The 25,071-nt window shown below is 30.5% G+C and overlaps 2 protein-coding genes across 3 annotated transcripts; both read right to left on the bottom strand.

The window, feature by feature from the left end:
- Window positions 1-303: 303 nt before the first annotated feature.
- Window positions 304-10,125, bottom strand: LOC120081175 (helicase SEN1-like). Its single transcript, XM_039035866.2, has 6 exons — window positions 9,812-10,125; window positions 7,183-7,725; window positions 5,098-6,120; window positions 3,629-3,956; window positions 1,992-2,250; window positions 304-882 (listed from the first exon to the last, which is right to left on the bottom strand). The coding sequence occupies exons 1-6, from the start codon at window positions 9,938-9,940 to the stop codon at window positions 657-659; spliced, it is 2,508 nt and encodes an 835-aa protein (XP_038891794.1). The 5' UTR covers window positions 9,941-10,125; the 3' UTR covers window positions 304-656.
- A 7,020-nt stretch (window positions 10,126-17,145) lies between these two features.
- LOC120081377 (zinc finger protein 7-like) lies at window positions 17,146-24,794 on the bottom strand. Of its 2 annotated transcripts, none has more exons than XM_039036197.2 (2): window positions 24,485-24,794; window positions 17,146-18,203 (listed from the first exon to the last, which is right to left on the bottom strand). In XM_039036197.2, exon 2 carries the CDS (start codon window positions 18,100-18,102, stop codon window positions 17,365-17,367), a length of 738 nt encoding a protein of 245 aa, XP_038892125.1. In that variant the 5' UTR covers window positions 18,103-18,203; window positions 24,485-24,794; the 3' UTR covers window positions 17,146-17,364. The 2 variants fall into 2 exon arrangements, with proteins under 2 accessions (XP_038892125.1, XP_038892126.1); XM_039036198.2 differs by having other exon boundaries at window positions 17,146-18,224; window positions 24,485-24,710.
- Window positions 24,795-25,071: the final 277 nt, after the last annotated feature.

Below are 25,071 nucleotides of genomic sequence, written 5' to 3'. Positions count from 1 at the left end.
ACAATTACACTTCCACAAGGTTTAGAAAGCGATTGTGCATCACTTTTTTTTGTACATGAATAAGTCAGCCAATTTAAATTTAGATTGGAGGAGGCACAATAGGCATATGTCACAGCCTTCAATCCCATTTGGGGAAAACGATTTTAGAACATGGGATTAGAGAAACAAGTTTTCGTAAACATTTAAAAGCATGTTTGAAAAATGATTGCCATAGGCTAGAGAGCAATAGGGGATAACAACTTAATAGCTTATAACTTCGGGTATAAAGATATGATGATTAGTCTACTAAGTATACTATAAGCATTTTTGTGACTATCACCCTTATATATGAAAAGTGGCAAGGAGTCACTTACAATAAATAGTACAAGAAAAGTAAACTAAATTACATAATGAATTACACAAGATGAAAGTATGATAAAATGAGGTTGAGAAGAGCATGCACACGCCATGGGCACCGTGCCTTGAACAAATATGACTGTGACACACAACACCCTACTTTCGCTTAGGCCTAAGGGCCCCTCAAACACTTGGAACAAAGAACACACCAAAGCTATCCGCCACGGGATCCCACTCATGTATATCACAATATAAAATTTTCTATCTCATTAATATACTACAAATTTAATACTCATAATCTTCATAAGTGTAAATAGCAATCAAACTCCTCTGTGATCATTGTTGTAAATGTTATCAAGTTTGAGGATCTCTTCTTTGATATCAGAGATTTGCCAAGTTTTTATCATTCTCATTCCATCTGCCAACTCTTTGTCATCCTCAACATTAAAGAAACATTTTCGAGCCTTGGCATCATTAACAACATCTCTCCATTCTGAATTGCTCTTTCCTAAAGTTGTTGCATCTCCCACAATCCAAAGGCAGAACCTAAAGAAATAAGAAACATAAGAAAAAATACTGAAAAAAAAAAGTATATTTGTGAATTTTAATGTCCGATGTTTTTTCTTTTATGGTATTGAAAGTAAGACCATGGAAAACAAGACCCTAATTCGTGTTAAGGAAACCTCAAAGAACAAGAAAATTAGAAATTTAGTTGGAAAATTATTTTAAATGGTAAAACTATTGAAAATATTTATAAGATATAGCAAAATTTTAGAAATATTAATGATAGACATTGATAGACACTGATAAACTTCTATCAGTGTCTATTAATGCCACTGATAGACACTAATAGAAGTCTATCAATGTCTATCAACATCTATCATTGATGATTCTAAAATTTTGTTATATTTTGTAAATATTTTGATTCATTTTTTTATATTTAAAAATAACCCAATTTAGTTCCTAAATTTTTAGAAAATAAGTCTAATATATCTTTTAATTTGGAAAGCAATTTAGTTAGAGATTTATTTGATATAAGAGTAAAAGAGTTCATTGACACACTAGACATGTTTTGAACTTTACAGGCTCATCAGATACAACATTTTGTAAGTTTAAAAACTTAATTAAATGCTTATAAAAGTTTAGGAACCTATATTAGGAATTTAAGGATTGTAATTTTAAACTAAAATTTAAAAATAAAAAGAGAATTTCTAATCTCTAGTCTCTTCTATAGCCTTGAATGTAAGACAATAAAAAAACTAGAGCATTGCTCTTGTTAAAGCATTTTAGAGGGAAAAAAAATAGTCAAATGACAAATTTAGCCCTAAGTCTTTCAAAGCCTCTATACAAAAAATTAGTCCAAGAACTTTGTAAGTTAATATCATAGGTCATAGACTTAGTGGACACAAAATTAAAAGTTCAATTATTTACTAGTCTCCTTTAATTAAGAGTTTAAATATTTATCAGATATAATATTCTAAGTCTAAAACCTATTAAGTACTTACTTTATAAACCGTAGCAACTTACTACACACCATTTTAAAGTTTAGAGATTGAATTTGTAATCTACAGATAAAAAGGAAAAATAGAAATAAATTTCCAATGTGTTTTCCTTTTAATAAAATTATAAAAAGGAATTAAATAGAAATACTATACCTTGCTCTTGTAAGAGCAACATTGGTTCTTTGTGTACTTGAGAGGAATCCAATGCTTTTTCCATTGTTGGATCTGACTGTGGATATTATGATCACATCCTCTTCACCACCTTGAAAACCATCAATAGACTTTACTTTTACTCTAAATCCTTCATTATTCTTCTCATATTTTCTTCCAAATTTGTCTTGAATTGATGAAACTTGTGCAGCATAAGGAGATATTACTCCAATGCTAAGATCCTTCTTGTTCTTGCACCATGCTGTATTTGAAATTAAGACCAAACTTTATATTTTGGAATTAATAATTAACATAGAGCAAGTTCCAACCCATGTTATAAAGTTTCTCACTCATATATATATATATATATAAAATAAATTTTCACAAATAGAAAAATATTAAATTATTTATAGAAATAACAAAAAAAGAAAACACCGATGGGATTTCTATCAACGTCTATCACATTATATCAGTGATAGACTTCTATCAGTTTCTATCACTGATAGACACTGATAGATTTCTATCAACCTCTACTAAAGAAAATTAAATTTTGCTATTTTGTGTAAATAGTTTCCCTTATTTTTCTATTTTTGAAAATTTCCTATATATATCTTGGTTTTAAAATATAATTTTGAGTCCTTCCACTTTGAAACTTGTATTTCAGCTCATTTCATATCAAATATATATATCCAAATTTTGTATAGTATGTTACGTTCAATAATAATCTTTAAATTAGTCCTTTACCTTAAATTTGAATGTAAATTTTTAAGTTAAATTGTAAATTTTGTCTCTATGGTTTGAAGAAAGAAAGAATATTAGTTTATGTAGTTTATAATTAGTATTTAGTCTCTATGTTTGATAAAGTTCTCCTAGTTAGGAGGATTTTATCAAATTATCGAGACTATTTTATGAGGTTTTATCAAATCATAAGAACTAAAATCCAACTTTTCAGATCCTGTGATCCAAAATTTCTAATAGCTTTCTTCAAATCATAGGGACCAATTATATAATTAAACTTATTCTTTATTCAACCTTGGAAAGAAAATTAATAAATGTTTCTGTAAAAAAAAAAAAAGTATATTGTAAATAGGTTTCCCAATTTTTTACAAGAAAAACTTATAGGGATCAAATTATTTTAGCAAAAATTAGTCATAGTCTAACAATAGAGATTAATTTTAACATATAGACTAAATTTGAACATTTAAAAGTATAGTAATAAAAAATAGAACATGTATAAGAATACAAACCAAATCGTGTTCTTACCAAATAATTAGTAAATTGAATTGAGACAAAAACAAGAAGGGCTAATTCCTTTTAATTAAAAAATAAACAAAAACTTTTAAATATTAGAGAGTAAAACATAGGCCTATTTTTAAATATAAAAAAATGAACCAAAATACATACAAAATATAGTAAAATTTTAGAATTTTAATGATAGATGTTGATAGACATCAAAAGACTTCTATCAGTGTCTATCAGTGACATTGATAGACAATGATAGAAGTCTTTCAATATCTATCAACATCTATCATTATAGCACTTCTAAAATTTTTGTTATATCTTGTAAATATTTTCAACAATTTTACCATTTTAAATAATTTCCCTAAAACATATATATTTAACAAAAAGAATTGACATACCTTTGTAAAGCATTTGGATAATTTGGGTAACAACAACTACTTCAACCATATTCTTCTTGCTTTGTCCATCACCATTGCTTTCCTCTTGTCCACCACAAACATTGATGAAAGAATATGGTCCAAATAGAGGACTTGGAAGGTAATGTTTTTCATACTCTTTATCCATTACAATGGAACCATCCAAAATTTTATTTCCATAAAATTTGGAATTTGGGAAGCAACTCACTAATGGATGCATCCTATATTGTGTATTCAATAGGTGCTTTGAGTATCCTAATAAACTTAGCCTCTCAAAAAGGCTTCTACCAAATTTAGCTCCTTCACAAACCTAGTACAAAATGGATTAGTTTTGATATTCAAATGATAAGTCACTCAACAAAAGAAAAATTAATGTTAGACTACGAAAATTATATAAAAATGTTTCCATGTAAATGTTAGCATATATAAGTCACTACAAGAAATGTAAAATTTCATAGCCTTTGATTGTAGCATTTAAAAAGAGATTATGAAATTTTAAGGGGAAAAAAAGCGCTAAGGTGAAAAACAAAAAAATTGGTTTCACGTGTGCCTAAACATTTCGGAAGTGAATCCTTACCGCCTTTTGAAACCCTTTCTTTTATTTCATTGTTTTCTACATGCGCCTAAATTAGGCGATGTTTGATAATCATTTGGTTTTTAGTTTTTAGTTCTTGAAAATTGTGTTTGTTTTTTTTCACAATTTCTTAATAATGATGTTCATTTGTAAACATTTGAATTCTTAATAAAGTTTTAAAAACAAAACAAGGTTTTAGAAGCTACATTTTTTAGTTTTTCAGATGTTAGTTTGGATTTTGTAGAAACCAATAACTGAAGAAGTGTTTAGAGGCTTGATTTTCATAAGTTAAAAAAAAAAATCAATTGGTTATCAAATGAAGTTTTATAAATTTTGCGACTAACTTTCAAATTTATATCCAAATGTTTATTCGAACTTTAAAATGTGTCTAATAGATTCCTTAAATTTTCAATTTTATGTCTAAATAATAGGTTAGTAAACTTAAAAAATATTTAATAAGTTACTAAAACTATTGAGTTTTTGTCTGTTATATATGTTTTTGATCTTTCGATTTTCTGTCTAATATGTCTTTAACGGCCTATTAAAAATTTTCTTTTATTAAATTTCTGATTCTATTGGACAAAAAGTTTATAGCTTAAAGTCCTATAAGACCAAAAATCCAATTTGAACATAAAAGTTAAGGGCTAGAGTTGTAGTTTAACGAGAAAGTTTTACCCTTCTAAAAATTTCTAGCTTCACCCCGATCTCGAAACTCTATAAAATAATTGATAAATATTGAATCAACATGATCATAGTTCAACTGAGCTAAAACATGTATTATTGTCCTCGAGGTCAGAAGTTCAATTTTAAAATCCCCACATATTCTAAAAGAAAGAAAAAAAGAAAAATCTTGAATACTTGAAAATTATTTACATACCTTGCTCTTTATTGTTGCTGGTAATTGGAACTCATCACCAATAAGAATAGCATGGTTTATATGTTGAAGTTGCAAAGGTATAAGTGATTCACACTCCTTCAATTGTGCAGCTTCATCAACAACCAACAAATTCAGTGAATTCTTTTTCACTGAGTTTAGTTTGAAGGAATTTGAAGCTGTGGTAAAAATCAAAGAAGCTTGCTGAAAACAAAACTTCTCAATTGAATTCTTGCTTACTTTACTTGGAACTTCAATTTCATCAAGAGAAACCAAAAGTGTCCTCAAAACCAACAAACAATGACACTTCAAATCAACCAAACTTTCTCTCACTTTATCATCATCATAACCTTTCCTCAAAAGGGTTCCAATACACCCAATCAACTCAACAAGAATCTCCATTTTTTCCAAATTATGCTCCATAATGACTTGTTTAGGTATATGAGTTACTAAAATATTGACACATTCTAAAATTGAAGAACCAATGGATTTGAACATTCTCTTCATTTTTGATGGCTTATTTTCTTGCAGAATCCCTATCATGGATGTTATTTGAAACTTCAAACCATTTTGTCCTAAACATTTGAAAAGCTTTTCAACTCTATGATCCAAATAAATATCTTCCAATTGAGAATCAAATTTAAGTCTATCTTTGTTCCCAAATAAGAGCAATTCTCCCAAAGGGCAAAAGAAGTCATTTTTACTAAGGGAATCATGTTTTAGTAACTTCACAACTTGAGAGGCAAGATTTGTAATGGCAATATTTGTGGGTGCACAAGCAAGAGTCCTAATTTGGTGTCTCATTCTTAAGATTTTCCAAAGTAATATACTTGTAGTTTTGGTTTTGCCTGTACCTGGTGGCCCCCATATAAGCTCTATTGAAGGCTTGTGTTGGCAAATAACATTTTTTATGCAACTTTCTATTGCAACTTTTTGGGATTCATTCAATGATGATAAGCATAGTGTTGGGAAATTTTGAGTTGAATCTTCTCCATTTTGATTGCATTGTTTGCAGGTTTGATTACCCTGAAACATAAACAAAAACAGTCAACTACTTTCATATCTTCACACAAATTACAAGAAATTTGGCATTTGCCCCATGTAATATGATGATGGTTTGAAAATTGTTATCTTTTAGAGTGTCATCATTAGGTAGGATGACAGTTGCTTAATGATATGATAGTTAAAAACTAACATTAAAAAACCAGCCTTGCATATTTACGATGGTTATCAATAATAGCAATTTAAAATTAACAATAAAATCGACCTGTATCGTACTTTTACGATGATAGTTACCAACATTGGCAATTTAAACTAATATAAAAGCTACTGTCGTCATATATTTACATAGATATGATTCAAGATGACAGTCGTAAATATACAACAAAGATGGTATGTACAAATTGATAATAATTCCAAATCAAACGATTGGGGGCTCAATTGTATGAACTATGATGCTGATTTTATACACAAATAGCAACTCTAAATTGACATCATTTCTATATCTACTTATAATGAGGGGTCTATTTCGATTGATTCGAGAAAAAAAATGTTTTTCAAAAAACTCATTTTTATTTAAATACTTTTGATAAAAAGGGATTAAAATATACTTGAAAATTTATTTTGAGTGGTTACCAAACACTCCAAATTCTTCTGAAAGGACTTATTTTTTAAATTAAATACTTGAAAATGTAATCCAAATACACCATAAATTATCAGTATAATTCGAATTCACCCTTCTTAACAAATGTAACACTTTTCAAGAAGTATATATATTATGATGTTTGGCCCCATCGCCAAAAAGCACTTTAATGTGCAGGTATTATTAGCTACTATTTCTTTTCTTTCTAAAAATATTTATAGAATAAGTGTTGTTCCACATAAAAATACAACTACAAATATTGAACTTAGAGTAGTACTCTTTTAAATAGAACATGTTTTTCTAAAAAGTACTTTTTTTGGGGGGAGAAGCACAAAATATTAGGAAAGTTTTTCAAAAGTGCAAAATACAACTACTAATTCGAAAAGTAATACTGAATTCAAAATCATTCTCAAACAAAACCATAAGTTCGAGTATAGAAAACTCACCGTCGAGGTTGTGCCCAAAATATGTTTGATGATCCCGCCATCAGTAGAACCTTGTAATGCCTTCCATATTCTCAAGTTGGTTGTCACATTCATAAGAAAAACAATGAAAAGTGTGGTTGATTTGTGTACATCAACTTGATCCATGTTGTTGGAAATATGAAGCTTGAGATTAGAAGGGGTATTATTGTCATTAGCTTGTCCTAACCAAGCAAAAGCCCAATTAAGTTCTGAGGAGCTTTCCAAGTAATCACTTGAAATAGTTTGAGGGTCAATGTCCAAAATTACAAAAATATCCCCAGGAAGTGCTTTGTATGGTTGATGTCCCTTCTTATTAGTGTTTATCCAAGTGCTAACATTAACAGAGAACATGGTTTTGCCTTTTTTTTTGTTTGAATGTTCAATAGAAACCACTTGTGAGAAAGGTGCTTTGTGAATTGTCTTCAAACTACAACATAATTCTGCTCTTGTTTCTTCTAACAAAGGGAATAGGTATGAGCCTTTGTATTGCTCCTCTGATTCAAATGATTTTGGAATCTTTCCCACCTTTGAAAATTTTTAGTCAATTTAGAAATTAGTCACCAATAAGCATATAAATACTACTACTAAAAATTTTATCTAATTTATGGTGTGAAATTAACAACATACTTAATTAACAAAATTTTATCTATCGATAAATTGAAATCTCAGTATTGATATCGATATTGACATGGATATTCTAATCTTAGTTTATTTAAAACTCTATGCTTGTTACAGAAAATTTCTATCTTTCCTAAGGATCACATTTGAATTGATACTTTTTTATTTTTGGTTTTTATTTTTTTGTTTTATGTTTTTGATTTTCAGTGTCTAAAAAATTTATACATGCTTGGTTACTGTTTTTTGCTTTCTGTTTTTTTATAAATAAAAAACTAAAAATATGTTTAGTAATTTTATTCTATTTTCTTATTTTTAAAAATTGAAACAAAAATTTGTTGGATAATTTGTGTTTAGAAAAGATCAAAATAAGTTTCGATGACTTTTTTTAGTTTCATACTTGTTTCATAAGAGAAAAGTCAAACTATTGTTACAAATAACTTTTTAGTGATATACATAGTTATAAAAGCATATCTTTTTTATTTTTTATTTTTTATTTTTTTTTAAAATCATATTGAAAAAAATATTATCAATATTTTATATGCATAGATTAATCAGAAATCAAATGAAGAAAAATAACAAAAATAAACATATTGATAAAATACAATAAAAGAGTTCTATTTTTATAATAGAAAATTATAAGAGAATAAGAACACAATTAAAATAATTAATCTCAACATAATCAATTTATGTTGTTTTCGTAAAAATAGTTTTATTGTTTTTATATAAAAGAGATAAGAATTGGGATAACAATTCTTTATGTTTTTGTGTATTTTTAAATTGATAAAAAAAAATCACATATTTTAAATCTCTAGAAGCCATACAAAATATTTTTTTTTTTTTTTTTTTTTGGAAAAGGCATACTCTTTCATTAAGATTGTGTCCAAAAAAGACACAATCTCATGAAGAGTTGTGGTTTTCTAAATTCTAAAATATTAATAGTAAATAATAATTTTATTCATATTTTCCAAATATTTTAATTTGAATTTTGATATAGTTTCTAAAAAAATATTTACAATATTCTTGATAAAATAAAAATAATGTTAAAATGAAGTGTACAAAAAAATTAATTTGAACATTATTATCCATTCAATTTCATATAAATGTTGAAATTATTATTATAAAATAAAAAATGATGCTCTAAGATTTTATTTCAAGCCATGAAAGATAAGATGGCATGCAAATTAGACCACCAAACCACAATGCACATTTCATTAAACTTCAGAAAAATATTTTTAAAATAGTAAAAACAATTATGCACATTCCTAGGATCGAAACCCAGAGATGGAAGACGAGAACCAAAAACCTTTACCGCGTGTTTTTAAAAAAACAAAAACCGTGTTTAAAAACGGTTCTTTTTCCGTTTTTAAAATTCCTTGACAATTTTGAAAACATTTTTAAATTTAAAAAACAGAAAACAAAATTGAATAACCAAACAGACCCGTTTTAAAAAAAAAAAATTAAGAATACCATTACCATAAGTTTTAAATGGACACCATTTAGTATTTTGTTTAAAAAAAATACTCCTAAACTTTCAAAAGCTTCAATAATAATCTTAAACCTTTATTAAAAAAATTTCAAAAATATTCTTACTGTTAGTTGTGATGAAAATTGTTTGTACTTTGCTTAAAAAATACACCTGAATTTTTAAACCTTTCAATAGTATCCTTAAACTTTAGAAGATATATATTACCGTAGAATTATCTATTGATTGCCACTTACATTCAAATGAATAATAATTTCTTGATATTTTCTCTTATATTTCATCGATTTGAGCTTTATGATATAGTAAAAATTTGGATTCACCTACTAATGTTCCACTACCAAAATATAAATTTGTTGGATGAAAATAACTACCTTGTATGAAAATTTAATACACCAAAAATAAAATCACAAAGTATAAACAAAATAACAAGACTAACAAAAAGATACCAAGTAAAACATTCTTGGAAAAATCAAAATCTTAAAAAGAATAATAAAAAAAAAAAACATATACCTTGAGTTTGTAGAAGTTTTGATTGAACACATTCTTAAAGTCCCAAGAAAACAAAACATCAATGAGACCATTGGAATCCTTGTGATTACTAGCTTTGTTATTGCTTCTAGAACTTCCTCCTCCTTCCATTTTCTAGAGACAAAATAAAAGATAATGTTTATAGAAATGAAAATTAATCAAAGTTTTTGTGAAAGAAATATGAGAAATCATATCATAAATTTATATTATATGATTTGTAGAGGAGGAAAACCCTTTGAGAAGTAAGCGCGGGAAGACTCTCAATTGACTTGAAAACACACAAATAATAGACCTTTCCACCTTATTTCCCATTCTCTTTTTCTTTCTATAGCTTGACGTTGACTCCTATACACTTTTTACATCTTACAATATATAATATATTCTAGACCATGACTTTTGATTCTTCTTTCTAATTTCTTCATTTACTTCTATAACAATTTTTTTTTTTTTTTTTTGGAAATTTCTTGTTTTTTTCCCGCTTACTCGGAGAGTATTACCATTCAAATAAAGGAGTGGAGATTTAAACTTACAATGATCTTAAAAGGATTTCGTTAATAAGTTGATTAGTTGAGTTAACGATATAAGCATATATGCATCAAATTAATGAATTAGTGATTATTAAATACTAAATTGTTTATGTTTTTTTTTCAATAGAATAGGGTTTGGGAGATTTGGAACTACTGATTGTTTGGTCATTAACACATTTGTATGTTAATTGAACTATACTCAATTTGACAATACTTGGTGATAAAAAGTTGTTGTTGGCGGAGGAAACTAAAAGTTAATGGTGATAAGTGATATACCTTACCCAATGCCAAAGTAAAGTTTGATCTTTCATTGTCCTTGTTTGATGTTTCCTAGCTTCACCCAATTACAATTATACTTGAATTTTTTTTTTAATTCTAAACAAAAATAAGAAACCTATAATTTAACCATGAAAAATGAATTCAAATAACCACCGTATTGTTTGATAACTATTTAGTGTTTAGGTTTTTAAACTAAGCTTTTAAATTTTACAACCACATATGAGTTCTTTTGTTTTTGTTATCTACTTTCGATTAAAAATGTTTTCAAAATTCAAATTAGAAAATATTGATTTCAAAAACTTATTTTAATTTTCTTTTATGGCCCTATCTAATTTTAATATGCTACAAACTTTCGTGACATTCAAATATTTTAGAGTTAGATAATCTATCCTCACAAATAAGACGAGTTGTGCGGGAACTTTCTCTTTTAACTCATAGATATTAAAAAAAAATGCCTTTGTTTTTTAAATTTGACTAAAAATTAAAATATGGGAGATTTTTTAAAAAATAAAAAAATAAAGAAGGATTGTTTCATATATAGAAAAATAAATCAAAATATTTACAAAATATAATAAAATTTTAGAATTATCAATGATAGAGTTTGGTGTGCTTGGTCTTATCGTCCTCCCTGGTAGAATGAAGTTTCGACAACCCCCGCCCCGGGCTTACTCCCTATAGTCTTTGGGTTATCCCTACCCAGCCGATAGACTTCTATCAATGTTTATCAGTGACATTGATAGACACTGATATAAGTCAATCAGTGTCTATCATCATCTATCATTGATAGTTCTAAAATTTTGCTCTATCTTGTAAATATTTTCAATAATTTTACCATTTGAAATAATTTCCCAATAAAGAAACTATTTACATAAAATAGTAAATTTTAATCTTCTTTGATGTATATCATTGTCTATCAGTGATAGAAATTGATAGAAATCTATTACTGATAATATGTGATAGACACTTATATCTATCAATATATTTTTTTTACTATTTCTATAAGTAGTTTGAAAGTGTTTTCTATCTGTTAAAATTTTTCTAAAATTTTAAAAACTCTTAAACACGAAATTGTGAGGTAACTCGTACAAATTTAAAAAATGGAAGTCTTGAAACAAAATCACTTCTAAATTGGGTTAGATTTATTATTTTTTTTTCCAATAACATTTGGGTAGAATTTATTTAAATTCTAAAACATGCACGCTCTTTAATTATATATTCTTTTTCAAATGGTTTGTTATATTTTCATCTCTGTTTTTAAAAGATTCGAATGCCCCATGTGTTTCCTCAAAATTATACATAAACCAAATTTGTCTCAATTATTTAGCTAAATAGTTAACGATGGTGGTGACAGCTATGGATGGAAGAGGAACGAGAAATAAGAGAAAAAAATGTTCAAAATACATATTTAAAAAAAGAAAGAAAGAAAGTTTGAAGAATATTGGTATTTCCATCCAAAAATAATGATAATGGTATATTTGAAAATACATTCAAAATTTTTTAAAATTCAAAGATATTTTTACACAACATACAACGTGTAAGGAAATTTTTTTATATAATTTATCCCAAATACGATTAAGTTAGGAAATTTTTCATAAATAAAAAAAAATGTTAAACTATTTATAGAAATATAAACACTGATAGACTTCTATTAGCTTCTATCCCATAGTATCAATGATAGACTTTTATCAGTTTCTAACACTAATAGACACTGATTTCTATCAATTTCTAACACGGATAAACTTCTATTAGTCTCTATCAGCCTTTATTAGAGAAGATTAAATTTTATTATTTTATGTAAATAGTTTCTCTTCTTTTTTTCTATTTTTGAAAATTCACAATTAAGTTATCATCTTGGTTTTAAATGATAAAAAATCAAATATTGTAATTATATTTATAGAAAATATTAAAGAGAAAAATAAGTTTGAAGTAGGAAGTTTTTGGAGAGACGGGGCTGGAGAAAAGTTAATAAAGTTTTGGCTAGAGAGAAGGAAAGAGAATTTTCTATAGACTACCCTAAACCAAAGTATAGCGTCGCATTAGTTATTTTTTTGTTAATAATCAATACAAAATTGAAGACTATGATCAAAATGCTATCAAATAAAAATAATGCTATCAAATAAAACTAATTAAAGTTTAGTTGGATATAAACAATTAAGATGTAGACATACAAATGTATACAACAATCATTTTCAAAACTCAAAAGTAAGCTAGACAAAAGAATAAGGATTATAAATTCAAATAACCAAAAACCTCAAGATTTATGGGACTTTAATACGTGGTCGAGATATGCTTAGAAAGGGTTATCCAGAAGATAATTATTCGTCCTGTACAAGCTACGAGAAGACTACAACGATCATTTCAATAGGATATAATGAGTATTGGTAAAATAGCAACTTCGAACTACTTGAATCTAGTAGAAGCCTTGGATACTTACTCTCAGTTCAATTCAAGATCAGAAAAAGAATGCGATGAGAGAAGAACTCTTCAAATTGGACGAGATACTCCAAATGAAGAGCCACATTGATATTTATTAAGCTAGCAACTTAGTAACTCTCTAAAATATAAAATCAAATCAAATAAAAATAACAATCGAAATATATGTCAAACATAACTCAATTATGTTGTAACTTGACCGAATTCAAATGTAATCCATCAAATGGTAACTATAAATTTAACTTACATATCTTAAATTTATAAATGTAACATCATTTATTTTGATGTTTCAATTCAATTTGAAGTTTCTAACCATGTATTTAATATACATATAGTTGACACTTAGATCTCGTCTATATTGGGCTTCACTACAAACTTCTCATAGGCTTAACCTCAAACCTATTTCTCACTAGTCTAGTTTCGAGATACTCCAAGTTGACCTATGTAAGAGATCCCCGCACCGATGTGGTGCAAGCCTACTGCACTCTTATACTTAGGTCAATACAAGGAGTAGCTAATTCAGATAAGTAAAAAAGAAGTAAGATCGATCTATCCTTTTGAGATTACTTTTTTCTCTACGATGGTCAAATGGGACTCTTTTTACTATCAGATGTACTGCTAGATGTTTGAGGTCCACATCCATCTTCCACTACCCATTTCTCTCATCATCTTCTGAGCCTTCTTGGGATTCCTCTGGTTGAGTTGGCGCCTAGTGGTTGGAGGTGATTAATTCTTGCATGATGATGTGGTCACGACATGAGGGTGCATATCCTTCAACCGTCAAGTGGTTTCTTGTTGTCCATAGGCCAATGCGAGTCCCCAAGCTCGACATCTGGTTTTATATGTTTGTTCGTTCAGGGAGGCCTGAGTGATATTGTGAGGCCCTTCCCATGGGGCCTCGAGGTCACCTTCTATCAGGTCTAGCATTGCCAATATCGTCTTGGTAGCATTAAACTTCCCTTAGGGAAGCTTCGTGGTTTGAGTGAGCATTATATTATTGAGCTACTCGATTTTTGTATTCAACCGTTCAGAGTTATGTAGAATCATTAGCTTCCTTAATGTGGTCCAATGAAAGGCACAAACCTACATCATTGTCATTGACTGACATTCCTGAGTTGTAACTAGTCGTCACCCCAACTTCGATCGGTGTTACTCCAACTTCGATCGGGCATTTTTGGCACTCAAGGTTGTAGGGTGTTAGTCTAGACCCAATTCGATTATTTTTCAATTGGTATATATTCACTAGCTTGCGTGGTCATACCAGACCCCGAGCCATTGATACTTCTTGTTTTGAGACGCGTTCCCCTATATCTCCTCTCGATACCTTAAGGGCTTGGATCCACTTATGTGCTTTAAGTAACTCTGAACACATATATCAAATACATTTATATGTTTCAACATTCAAGATTGTTTCACTTTCTTTCATATGTAACAATATCCATAAAAATATTGAATTTGATAACTCAAAATCAATATGCTACCAAAGTCGACCAAAATTATTATTATCCCCTACAAGAATGATAGGTAGGAAATCCAGTCAAGCAAAAGCTAAAAATTTTCATCTAAATCAGCCTTTGTGAAATAAATTTTTTATAATAGTCTATTTCGCTTAAATTTTGTTTCTATTACCCTTGATATAGATTAGTATAGCGTACCTAATTAATTGACAAAAATTTAATTTTATTATTAAATATCAATATATTAAGTACATTTATAATTGGTGTTTTAAATGATTGTTTTAAATGATTGTCATATAATTGTTTTAAATGACAAAATATAGAAAATACCTTTAAATAAAACAAAATGATACAGTCTATTAGTGTCTATTACTATCTATTATTAACAGATAGTGACATTTTGCTATATTTTTAATAGGTTGACTCATTTTACTATATTTGAAAACTACCCTATTTATTAAATATTTAATAACAAAACATTATTTTTTGTAATAATTTAATTAATTTGTACTTATTTAATTATCTGTTAGTAATTAAAGCCCCGTTTGGTAACTATTTCTTTTTTGTTTTTGGTTTTCGAAAATTAAGCCTATAAATACCTTTTCCACCACTAAATCTCTTGTTTTGATATCTACTTTTTACCCATATTTTCAAAAACCAAGTAAATTTGAAAAACTAAGGCCTCAAATGGTAACTATTTTGTTTTTAAAAATTATGCTCATAGACACCACTTTCATCTCCAAATTTCTTCGTTTGTTATCTATTTTTTACCATTGGTTCAAAAAATCAATTTTAAAACTTAAAAAGTAGTTTTTAAAAACTTGTTTTTGTTTTTAGAATTTGGCTAATAATTCAACTACTGTACTCAAGAAATATGCAAATCATTGTAAAAAAAATGACAAAGAAATATGCTTAATTTTCAAAAAATAAAAAATGAACGGTTGTGAAATGAGGACTAAATTAAATTTTTTAATTTTCAGTGCAACTAACATTAATGTAAATATATTTTCTTCTTTTGAAAGATATTTAATGCATGGGGTAAGGGACGAACATCTGATCTTGAGATTGATAGTACAAGTACTATACTAGTTAAACAATTAATTGATTGACTAATATAATAATAATAATAATACTAATATTATTTTATGACATCAATTAGTTCTCTTCATTTAGACCACGTTTACCCCAATGAAAATGTAATAAATAATGTGAAAACTAGACCCCTTTAGATTACCTTTGGGGGTCGATTGGATTGCAAATATTGTTTCATGTATATAGATATTAAATATCTGGGATTTAAATGTGTGGATTTTAAATGCCTGTGTTTGGATGTGTATAATAATTAATGTTGAGATGTTAAATATTTGTGTTCAATTCAATAATTTGTATATAGAAATTAAGGTAAATAATTACTGAATTAAATGTAAGAGATCAATTAAATTTAACATAATTTATTATTATGTTAATTAACTATTTAATTAATAAAATAAAAAATAAATAAATATTTTTAATTCAACATAATTAAATTAATTACAAAAATAATTAAAATAATTAATTAATTAATTAGAATATTGATAACTAACAATAATAATTTATATTAAATAGTTAGATAACATAAAATATTATTGGTAAAGATATTAGTTGAAATTTATTAAGTCTAAATAATATATTCATATTATATAATTAATTAAAATTAATAGTAATGAATACTTGATATTAAATTATTAATTAATTAAGCTATATTTTTATTGTTCATCTTCCAAACATAAAAAACCCACACTTTTGCAAGATATCAAAACACCCATGTTTAAATCGGTTTTAAAGTTCTCTAGATAATAATATGCTAGATAGTAAAAAGTGGATTTATGTGAAACAAATAAAGATATTATGTCAATCTCAAGTTCCATGGAAAACCTATGAAACAAATAGGGTCTTGATGTTGTTTACTAGTATTTTGCATTTGTATTGATACATGGGCCCACTTCTAAATCTGTAATAAAAAATGCAAATAGATTGACAAGCAGAGCATGCTCAATCCAATTGTGTATGAAAAATATATTGTATTGTTACCATTACCGTTACGGCTACAATTATTATTGTTGTTCAAGATGAAAAAGTATGAGTTTTGTCACATTTACTGTTACTATGTTTTACTGTTACCATTTGACCCTCAGATGTAACAGTAACAATAAATGTGTCAAACTCCATAATTCTAAGTAAATGCAATCAAAATTAATCTAATTACTTTTGCGATTCAAGTTCATTACAATTGATCCATCAATAAAATTCTATCACGATTACACAAATTTTCATTATAATTTGGTAAACGTGATCTTAATTAATTACATATCTCATCAACAAAAGTGGTCAGACATACCTATATCATATTAAAAGCATCATTTTAAATTAATCATAAGTACTAAAGAACTACTAATAGCATGGTAATAATTTATACTTAATTATTCACCTTTTGTTTCTATATACAAAATTGGCAAAATAGATATAACTCTCGAGTATCATTTATCTTCCATATTCAAACACAAGCATTTAAATTTCATATATTTAATATTCATACCTATTAAATTTTCTATAAACCGAACCGAGTTGCTTGTACCCTTAATGAAGATCATATAAGCACGTATTTCAAATTTCATCATTTCTAACAAAAATAACAGCAAGAGAACATTATTCAGAGGATACAAGAAATTAGACAAAGAATTGGATTGAAGTTTTATTTGATGACTTAATAAAACGCTTGCAGGCACCTCACTTTACATAATTAGCAACATGGTGAAGATATGTAGAAAATAACAAAAATAAAAATTAACAATAATAAAGCTTAAAGTCTCAAAGTAAGATCAGGTGAAGTACTCGTTTTCGATGGTGACATGCTCGTATCGGAGTTTGGACTTAGAACTTTAGATGCTTCGCGAAGCGTAGAATCAATGAATTCGCCGTTTACTCGTCGAAAACTCCCCGGCCAAAATGGACCACCATCATCCTCTTCCACAAAATATGGCATTCCAATGTAGCCTTGATCAATCATGGCTCCAGTTCTAGCAATAAATGGCCACTCTGCAGGTAAGATTTTACGGTGCTTTCCAGCATGAGCTTCGATCCCGAGTGACCGATATGCAGAACCGTGAAGTGGCAGCGAAGCCAAGCTGGTATATCTGTTTGAGAACATACCCATTCGCATCGCTCGCTTTGCCATTGTCCTCTCCCTTTTATGAGCATTTTGATGGCCACCAAGGGCCTGTGAGCTGAAGAATTTACGCTGACAGTAATTGCAGGAAAATATCCTCAGGTTTGTCGGACCAGAAACATGGCCAACTGCATCGCTACTACTCTCGCCACTTCCTTTAGTGTCGATATCATTTGAGTTAAAATGAAGTGTCAAGTCAAGGGAAACCGAACCTTGAATGGGATTAGCCTTTATTGAGTTCGTGAGGCAGGAGGTAGTACCACTGTCCTTGGAGAGATCAGGGGTTGCTTCAAGTATAGCCATGTCAGAAGAAGCTTTGCTACTCATCTCTGAATTTCTTTTACATTTCAAATTGAACTTTGGTGATTGCATATTGGAAATAGGATTTAGAATGATACGGTCAAATCTTTCGTTGAAAGTAAGAAACACAGTAAAAAAAAATGATGTTGGCTGTCACCGATGTTGCTTTTAACCTGCATGAACAATGAAAAAATCTAATGCAACCTGTGAGAATTGACATTTACAGGATTTATGCTGTGAGAATCTAATGCAACCTGTGAGAATTGACATTTACAGGATTTATGCTGCTACAACAAACTAGAACAGTATGTTATGCTGCTATGGTTCCGTACCGCTCTACGACAAAAAATATTAACTGCTGATGTTCTTAGGCTTGAAACTTAAAAGGTCAAGCCACGCCTGTCACTGCAGAACTATATATATATATGCACAACATAGAGATAAATGCTCCCATCCTACTAAGGAAGTAGGAGGTCAGTGAGTAATAAAGTCTGCTAACATAAGACTAACTAGAAAATCATCTCAATAGAGATATTTTAACGTTATTGTTGAAAATAAGGGGCTGTGTTGTGAGTTTGTCCCAAGGGTATTTTAGTACTTTACTTCGCCCTAGTTTTTCCTTTTCTGTATTAGGGCTTGCTAGAGCCTATATATATCTCTATCCTCTCTTGTATTGTGTAGAGTTGAAAATAATAAAAAGTGACTTTCTATCATGATTTTTCTTCCTGTAGTAGGGTGTCCACGTAAACCTTGTTTCCCTATCTCTATCTTTTAATATGGTGTCAGAGCATGGTGACGAAACCCTAGCCGTCGTCGATGAAAACAAACCGGTACAAGACAACTTCAAGGCTTCATCAGCCTCGCTTCCGCCACCACCAACGACGGCTGCCACCGCCGAGACCGCTGCTGCTGCCACCACCGTTGCTGCCGTCCAAGCTGCTATAGATCGGTACCTCCAATCCGTGGATACTTGATTCAGGAGCTATAGATCATTTAACTAGATCATCTGATCATTTTATCTCATATCTTCCGAGCACTGGTAATGAAAAGATTCAAATTGCAGATGGATCGTTTGCTCCTATTGCGGGGAAGGGTCCTATTTCTCATTTTGAGGGTTTAACTTTACAGAATGTGTTGCATGTACCCAAAATATCTTACAATTTACTATCTATTAGTAAGATAACTAGAGATTTGAACTGTCAAGTTGCCTTCTTACAAAATAATGTTTTCTATTAGGACCTGAGCTCGAGGACGCCGATCGGCACTGCCCGGCACGATAGGGGACTCTATTTCCTTGATGATGATGCTTCTTCTAGGAACTGTTATAGGACTAGTTTGTTGTCTTCTTGTTTTTCAACTTCTGAAAAGGATTGTATGTTGTGGTATTTCCGCCTTCGTCATCCAATTTTCTAATATATGAAATATTTTTTTCCTCATTTATTTCATAACGTTGATATCTCATCTTTATCTTGTGATGTGTGTATTCATGCAAAACAACATTGGGTCACCTTTCCTTCTCAACCCTACAGACCTTCCCAACCATTAACACTTATCCATAATGATGTTTGGGGTCCCTCAAATATTACCACCTCTTCCGGGAAACGTTGGTTTATGACATTTATTGATGATCACACTTGTCTTACATGGGTGTTTCTCGTCACTGATAAATCTAAGGTGCCATCGATATTCCAACAATTTATACTACGGTAGAGACTCAATTTAACACTAAAATTGCTATTCTTCGTAGTAATAATGGTCGTGAATTCTTTAACAACACCCTCCATGTGTTTCTGTCTTCTAAAGGCATTGTCCATCAAAGCTCCTACGCTTATACCCCTCAACAGAATGGAGTGGCTGAGAGAAAAAATTGTCACATCCTTGAAGTTGCATTGTCTCTCATGTTGTCTACTTCCCTTCCATCTTACTTATGGGGGGGTGTTGTTCTGACTGCAACCCATCTTATTAATCGAATGTCTTCCTGTGTCCTCCAACTCGAAACTCCTCTTGAATGTTTCAAAGAGTCATACCCAACAACACACCTTATTCCTGATGTTCCCCTTCGGGTATTTGGATGCACTGCCTTTGTCCATAATCATGGCCCTAACCGAACTAAATTTACTCGTGCTCAGAAATGTGTCTTTGTTGGGTATCCTCTTCACCAGCGAGGTTATAAATGTTTCCATCCATCTTCACGGAAGTACTTCATCTCCATGGATGTAACATTCCTTGAGGATAAACCTTTCATCCTTATTAGTCCTGTTCAGGGGGAGAATCCTAGTGAAGAGACCAACTGGTCCATATCTTTGGTTCCTACTGACATCCTTCCTAAACCCATCCTGAGTGCACATGACACTGTCCTACCCACTAAACAAGTCCCTTGGATAACGTACTACAGGAAGAATCTCATAAAGGAAATAGTGGCACCTATTGTTTCACCTACTCCAATCCATGAATCAAAACCAACACAAGCTCAAGGTACTACTATTCTTGATAATACTCACGTGTATGTTGAGGATGATATTGTTGATTTGGCTGAGAATAACAGGGTTACAAGCAGTGATGAGACTTTGGAAGAAACACAAGAGGGTGAGACTCTACCTCAGGTGGTTGAATGTGAACAACGCGGCTATAAGCATAAGCATAGCTCAGGTACTTGATAATATGGACAGTGATTTACCTATGAAGCTTTATTGTGATAAGAAAGTGGCTATAAGCATAGCCATCAATCCTGTGCAACATGAAATGGAACAAAACATGTGGAAATTGAGACACTTTATAAAAGAGAAACTGGACAATGGCAGCCCCTTATAGAAAATAAGAGAAACATAATCAGGAAAACTGACAAGAAATGCATTGAGGCTTATACCGACTCTGATTGGGCAGAATCTGTTATTGATTGAAAATCTACCTCTAGATATTGTACTTTCGTGTGGGGTAACCTAGTTACTTGAACAAGTAAGAAACAAAGTGTTGTTGCTAGAAGAAGTGCTGAAGCAGAATACAAAGCTATGAGTTTGGGAATCTGTGAAGAAATCTGGTTGAAGAAAGTTCTGTCTAATCTTCATCAACACAGTGATTTACCTATGAAGCTCTACTGTGATAACAAAGTGGCTATAAGCATAGCTAACAATCCTGTGCAACATGATAGAACAAAACATGTGGAGATTGATAGACACTTTATAAAAGAGAAACTAGACAATGGCAATATCTGTATTCCTTACATTCTATCTAGTCAACAAGTTGTTGATATTCTCACCAAAGGGTTACTTAGGTAAAGTTTTGACTCTTGTATTAGCAAGTTGGTTTGATTGACATCTACGTCCCAACTTAAGGGGGAGTGTTGAAAATAAGGGGTTGTGTTGTGAGTTTAGCCCCAAGGGTATTTTAATACTTTACTTTGTCCTAGTTTTTCATTTTTTGTATTAGGGTTTGCTAGAGCCTATATATATCTCTATCCTCTCTTATATTGTGTAGAGTTGAAAATAATAAAAAGCGACTTTCTATCATGGTTTTTCTCCCTGTACTAGGGTTTCCACGTAAACCTTGTGTTCCCTGTCTCTATCTTTTAATAATTATTGCCAGAAATTTTCCGCAGGTTTGTTTCCAAGAACTGAAAATGAATTCAATAACATAACCTTTATTCATGCAAGATTTATGATATACAAAAAATATTTTAGAGAAAATAAGAAAATAATCTTAATTATGACATACTAACTAATGCTAGGTGTTTCGAAATAAATAACTGTACACCAAATATTCACAAAGTAAGAAGTAATCAAATAAAGTGTTCAGAACAGATGATTGCAGACTTTGGAACTTACACAGAAAAGTTGTATTGTTGTTTTTTTATAAAGTGCCAAATGAAAAAAAAAAAAAAAAAAAAAAAAATGAAAGATTACAATGGAAAAACAAAAAACTAATTCCAAACAAAAGCAGTCACTAAAACAAAAAGGGGTTCACAAAAGACCGAACAACAGAACAGCAGAAAGACCGAACGAATGGAGGAAGAGGGGTTCACCAAAGACAAAAAGAAGATGCACACAAAAGAAGCCATCATATATGCGAGGAACCTAGAGACAAAGATCCCTTCTCCCTAAATGAACAAAAGTCCTCTCAACCAACAAGAGAAGGCTAATGTCCTGTTATTTTCCCATTGGTTAATGGACGAAAAAACCCAAAATCGAGAGTAAGACCATTCTCAAGATGAGAGAGAATGATTCCACATAGAAGAAATCTTGTATAAACACTGAAACACGAAGTGGAGGGTCTATCCCCCTACCACTTGTCTTCTGAAAGTAGGAATTCCTCCCATCACCCACTCACACACCCCACACAGGATAAACCACGGAAAACAAGGAAAGCCATCAAATATAACTTTCCAGGGGTTTCTAAAAGTGTCTCTGAAAGCCCTGTGCAAGGACAACTCATGAAGAGGAAGACCATACTTGCTTGCAATAACCTTATGTCACAAGTCAAGCTTGCAGGGAAAATACCATAACCACTTCGCTAGGAAGGTTTCTTTACGAACCCTTGATGGTCAAGGACATCTCTTGGAGGATTTTAGAAAATCGAGGTCATTCAATTGATCAATGAATACATCAACTACAAGCCTATAAATAGACTGACTAATCTAAGACCTGCTGGGAAAGGACAACCAGCAGCAAAGAACTTGACAACTTAACCTCATGATAACAACGATTAACCAATGGGTAATTTACAGGATTAAGGGGAATTAAACAGCCTAAAACAGAGAGTAAGAACCCAAAAGTAACCCTACATCACCAGTTTCGGCACCTCCTCCCACCACACTAAATGAGACCTCTCCCCTTCATCAACCCTGTCCCAAAGGAAATCACTCGTCAACTTCTTGAAAGACTTGCTAACCAACACATGAACACTAAAACAAAGAGAGAAAGTAAGTTGGGATACCACACAAGACCAGCTGATTAAGGGTAAGTTCGCACTATTTCCCAACCGATTCAACTTTCTCGAGAAGTCTGCAGCAACTCGAAATAGGTTAAATTATAAGTTTGATCCCTGAACTTATAGTGTTGTATTTGATCAAATCCATGTGATTCACAAAATGCTTAACAGGTCTCTAAATATCTGCTATTGTCTATTTAGTTTTTATACATTGAAATAATTTTATTGTGTCCTTGAACTCACAATCTTGTGTCTAACAAGTTAGTGTCACTAACTCCATTAGTTTAACTGCTTGAACCTGTCTGAAATTAGCTTGTTGCATTATCATTATATAATATAGTCAAGCGTTTCATAGAAGCATTAAACTGAAGGGGTTAATGATAGGAATCAGTTCTACACAAAATTTAAAGTTTAAACGTGGGGGGGGGGGGGGGGCGCAATTAATATGTATTGACTCAAAGCCTTAACATTTCATCATTTCTTGACTAAACATAGTCTTGGTGCCATTCAACTAAGGGACAATACCCATTTTTTCCTTAAAGGAATGGCCACGAGATAAAATATGAAAAGACTCTCTGATATTCCTAGAATGGAACCATTGAATTTGAAACCAACAATGTAAAAGGCACAAAAACAAGTGAATTTGCAGTTAATGAAGAAAACAACAAGAAGAGGTCTTATGGAATTGCTTGTAACTAAGAATGCTTGAGAGTTGGAGGCCTCTTGAATTATCCCAGGCAATGTATTAAGTATCTCTTAAGTAAAATGAAATAAGTTCTATCTCCATTTGTTTTTACACATAAAAAATGGATACAGAAACTCATTACATCAAATCAATAATCATCTTTGTTGAATTAATTAGCCTAGAAAACCTAATACCGCATTAGTTAACATAAATATAAACACCCCTCTCCTCCTTATATTCTCATTACCCATTTACTTAATATAGTTTTAACTAACTTAACTTCCAATAATTCCAAAGAGAAAGGGGAAATCCCACTGAAATAGAAATAAATAGGTACTCAAAATTCTCCAATGACTAGTTTTGAGTAACTATCCATTTTGAATTTTCAACCTAAAATTGCTATGCTTATCCTTCAAACAGAAAATTAAGATAATTAACTAATAAGCATACAAATACAAGCTAAACTCGCCAAAAGAAAATTATAAAAAACCACTTCTAGATTATTCAAGTCAACATTTACGTAAACGAGTTCTGCACCAGTGTTCTTTCACTCAATAGCTAGCTCCGAAGTTCTAAACAGAGAGAATATTCACAATTACCCATTTCTAAAGAGAATTATAAGCAATTGGAAGACCCATTTAAGAACAGCAGCAGAAAGGAAAAGAGGGGAGCTAATTCAGCAGATAAAACCCCAGAAATCACAAATTCGAGTACAATAGGACAGAAAATCCCAAAGAAAAAAGGTACCCAGATGAAAGCTTCGCAAGAAACTGAAAACCCATGAAGCAAAATCGATGAAAGAGCGAAAAGAAGTAGAATGAAAGGGAAAGAAAAGTAAGTTCTTACCATGCGTTAGCACAAAAATGGACTTATGGGGAGCTTGAGGAGGAGATGAAATTGGGAGTTGAAGAGCAAGTTTGTAGAGGTTTGAGAGTGAATTAGTTGAGTGGTGTAGTACATCATAAAGCAAAATAAAGAAACACAGACAATGAGACATAATGGTGATCGGTGAGACACAATTTGTTTTCAAGTCATGATGGTGGGTACTGCCACAGGGTGAGAGTCGGAGATTGAACCAACGATAAATTTGGAAGGTCAAATAGGGAAATTCCATGCTCCAAAAATAGAATCCGCCTTTGAGGTATAGAAGTGTGATAACTATGAAAAGTAGATTAAGAGAGAGATAAAGTTACTCATAAATGAGAAAAATAGCCATAGAGAAAAATATAAAGTTTTTCATTAAATGCGGAAAAGAAAAAAAGAGAAAAATATAATTACTCGATATATGTGCAAACTTGAGTAATGCTTACTATTGAAATTGAATTGTTCACACTAACTTAAGAAATTGGTAGGCCAAACAATCTCAAAGTTTTCTCTTTTTTTTTTTAGTATAATAAGGTTAGGAGGAATTGAACCCCGAACCTTTGGATGAC

The sequence above is a fragment of the Benincasa hispida genome, chromosome 7, assembly GCF_027475165.1.
Source record: "Benincasa hispida cultivar pf3 chromosome 7, pf3_genome.v1.1, whole genome shotgun sequence".
NCBI classification, from domain to species: domain Eukaryota; kingdom Viridiplantae; phylum Streptophyta; class Magnoliopsida; order Cucurbitales; family Cucurbitaceae; genus Benincasa; species Benincasa hispida.
The sequence above is the reverse complement of the archived record's forward strand: the minus strand, read 5'-3'. Positions and strand labels throughout refer to the sequence as shown.

Excerpts from the sequence above, each read along its gene's own strand:
- LOC120081175 (XM_039035866.2), bottom strand. The coding sequence starts at position 9,940 with ATGGAAGGAGGAGGAAGTTCTAGAAGCAATAACAAAGCTAGTAATCAC. Across the intron at positions 7,726-9,811 it reads AAAACTTCTACAAACTCAAG|GTGGGAAAGATTCCAAAATC; the intron begins GTATATGTTTTT and ends AAATTTTCAAAG. Across the intron at positions 6,121-7,182 it reads TTTTGGGCACAACCTCGACG|GGTAATCAAACCTGCAAACA; the intron begins GTGAGTTTTCTA and ends TTTATGTTTCAG.
- LOC120081377 (XM_039036197.2), bottom strand. The coding sequence starts at position 18,102 with ATGCAATCACCAAAGTTCAATTTGAAATGTAAAAGAAATTCAGAGATG.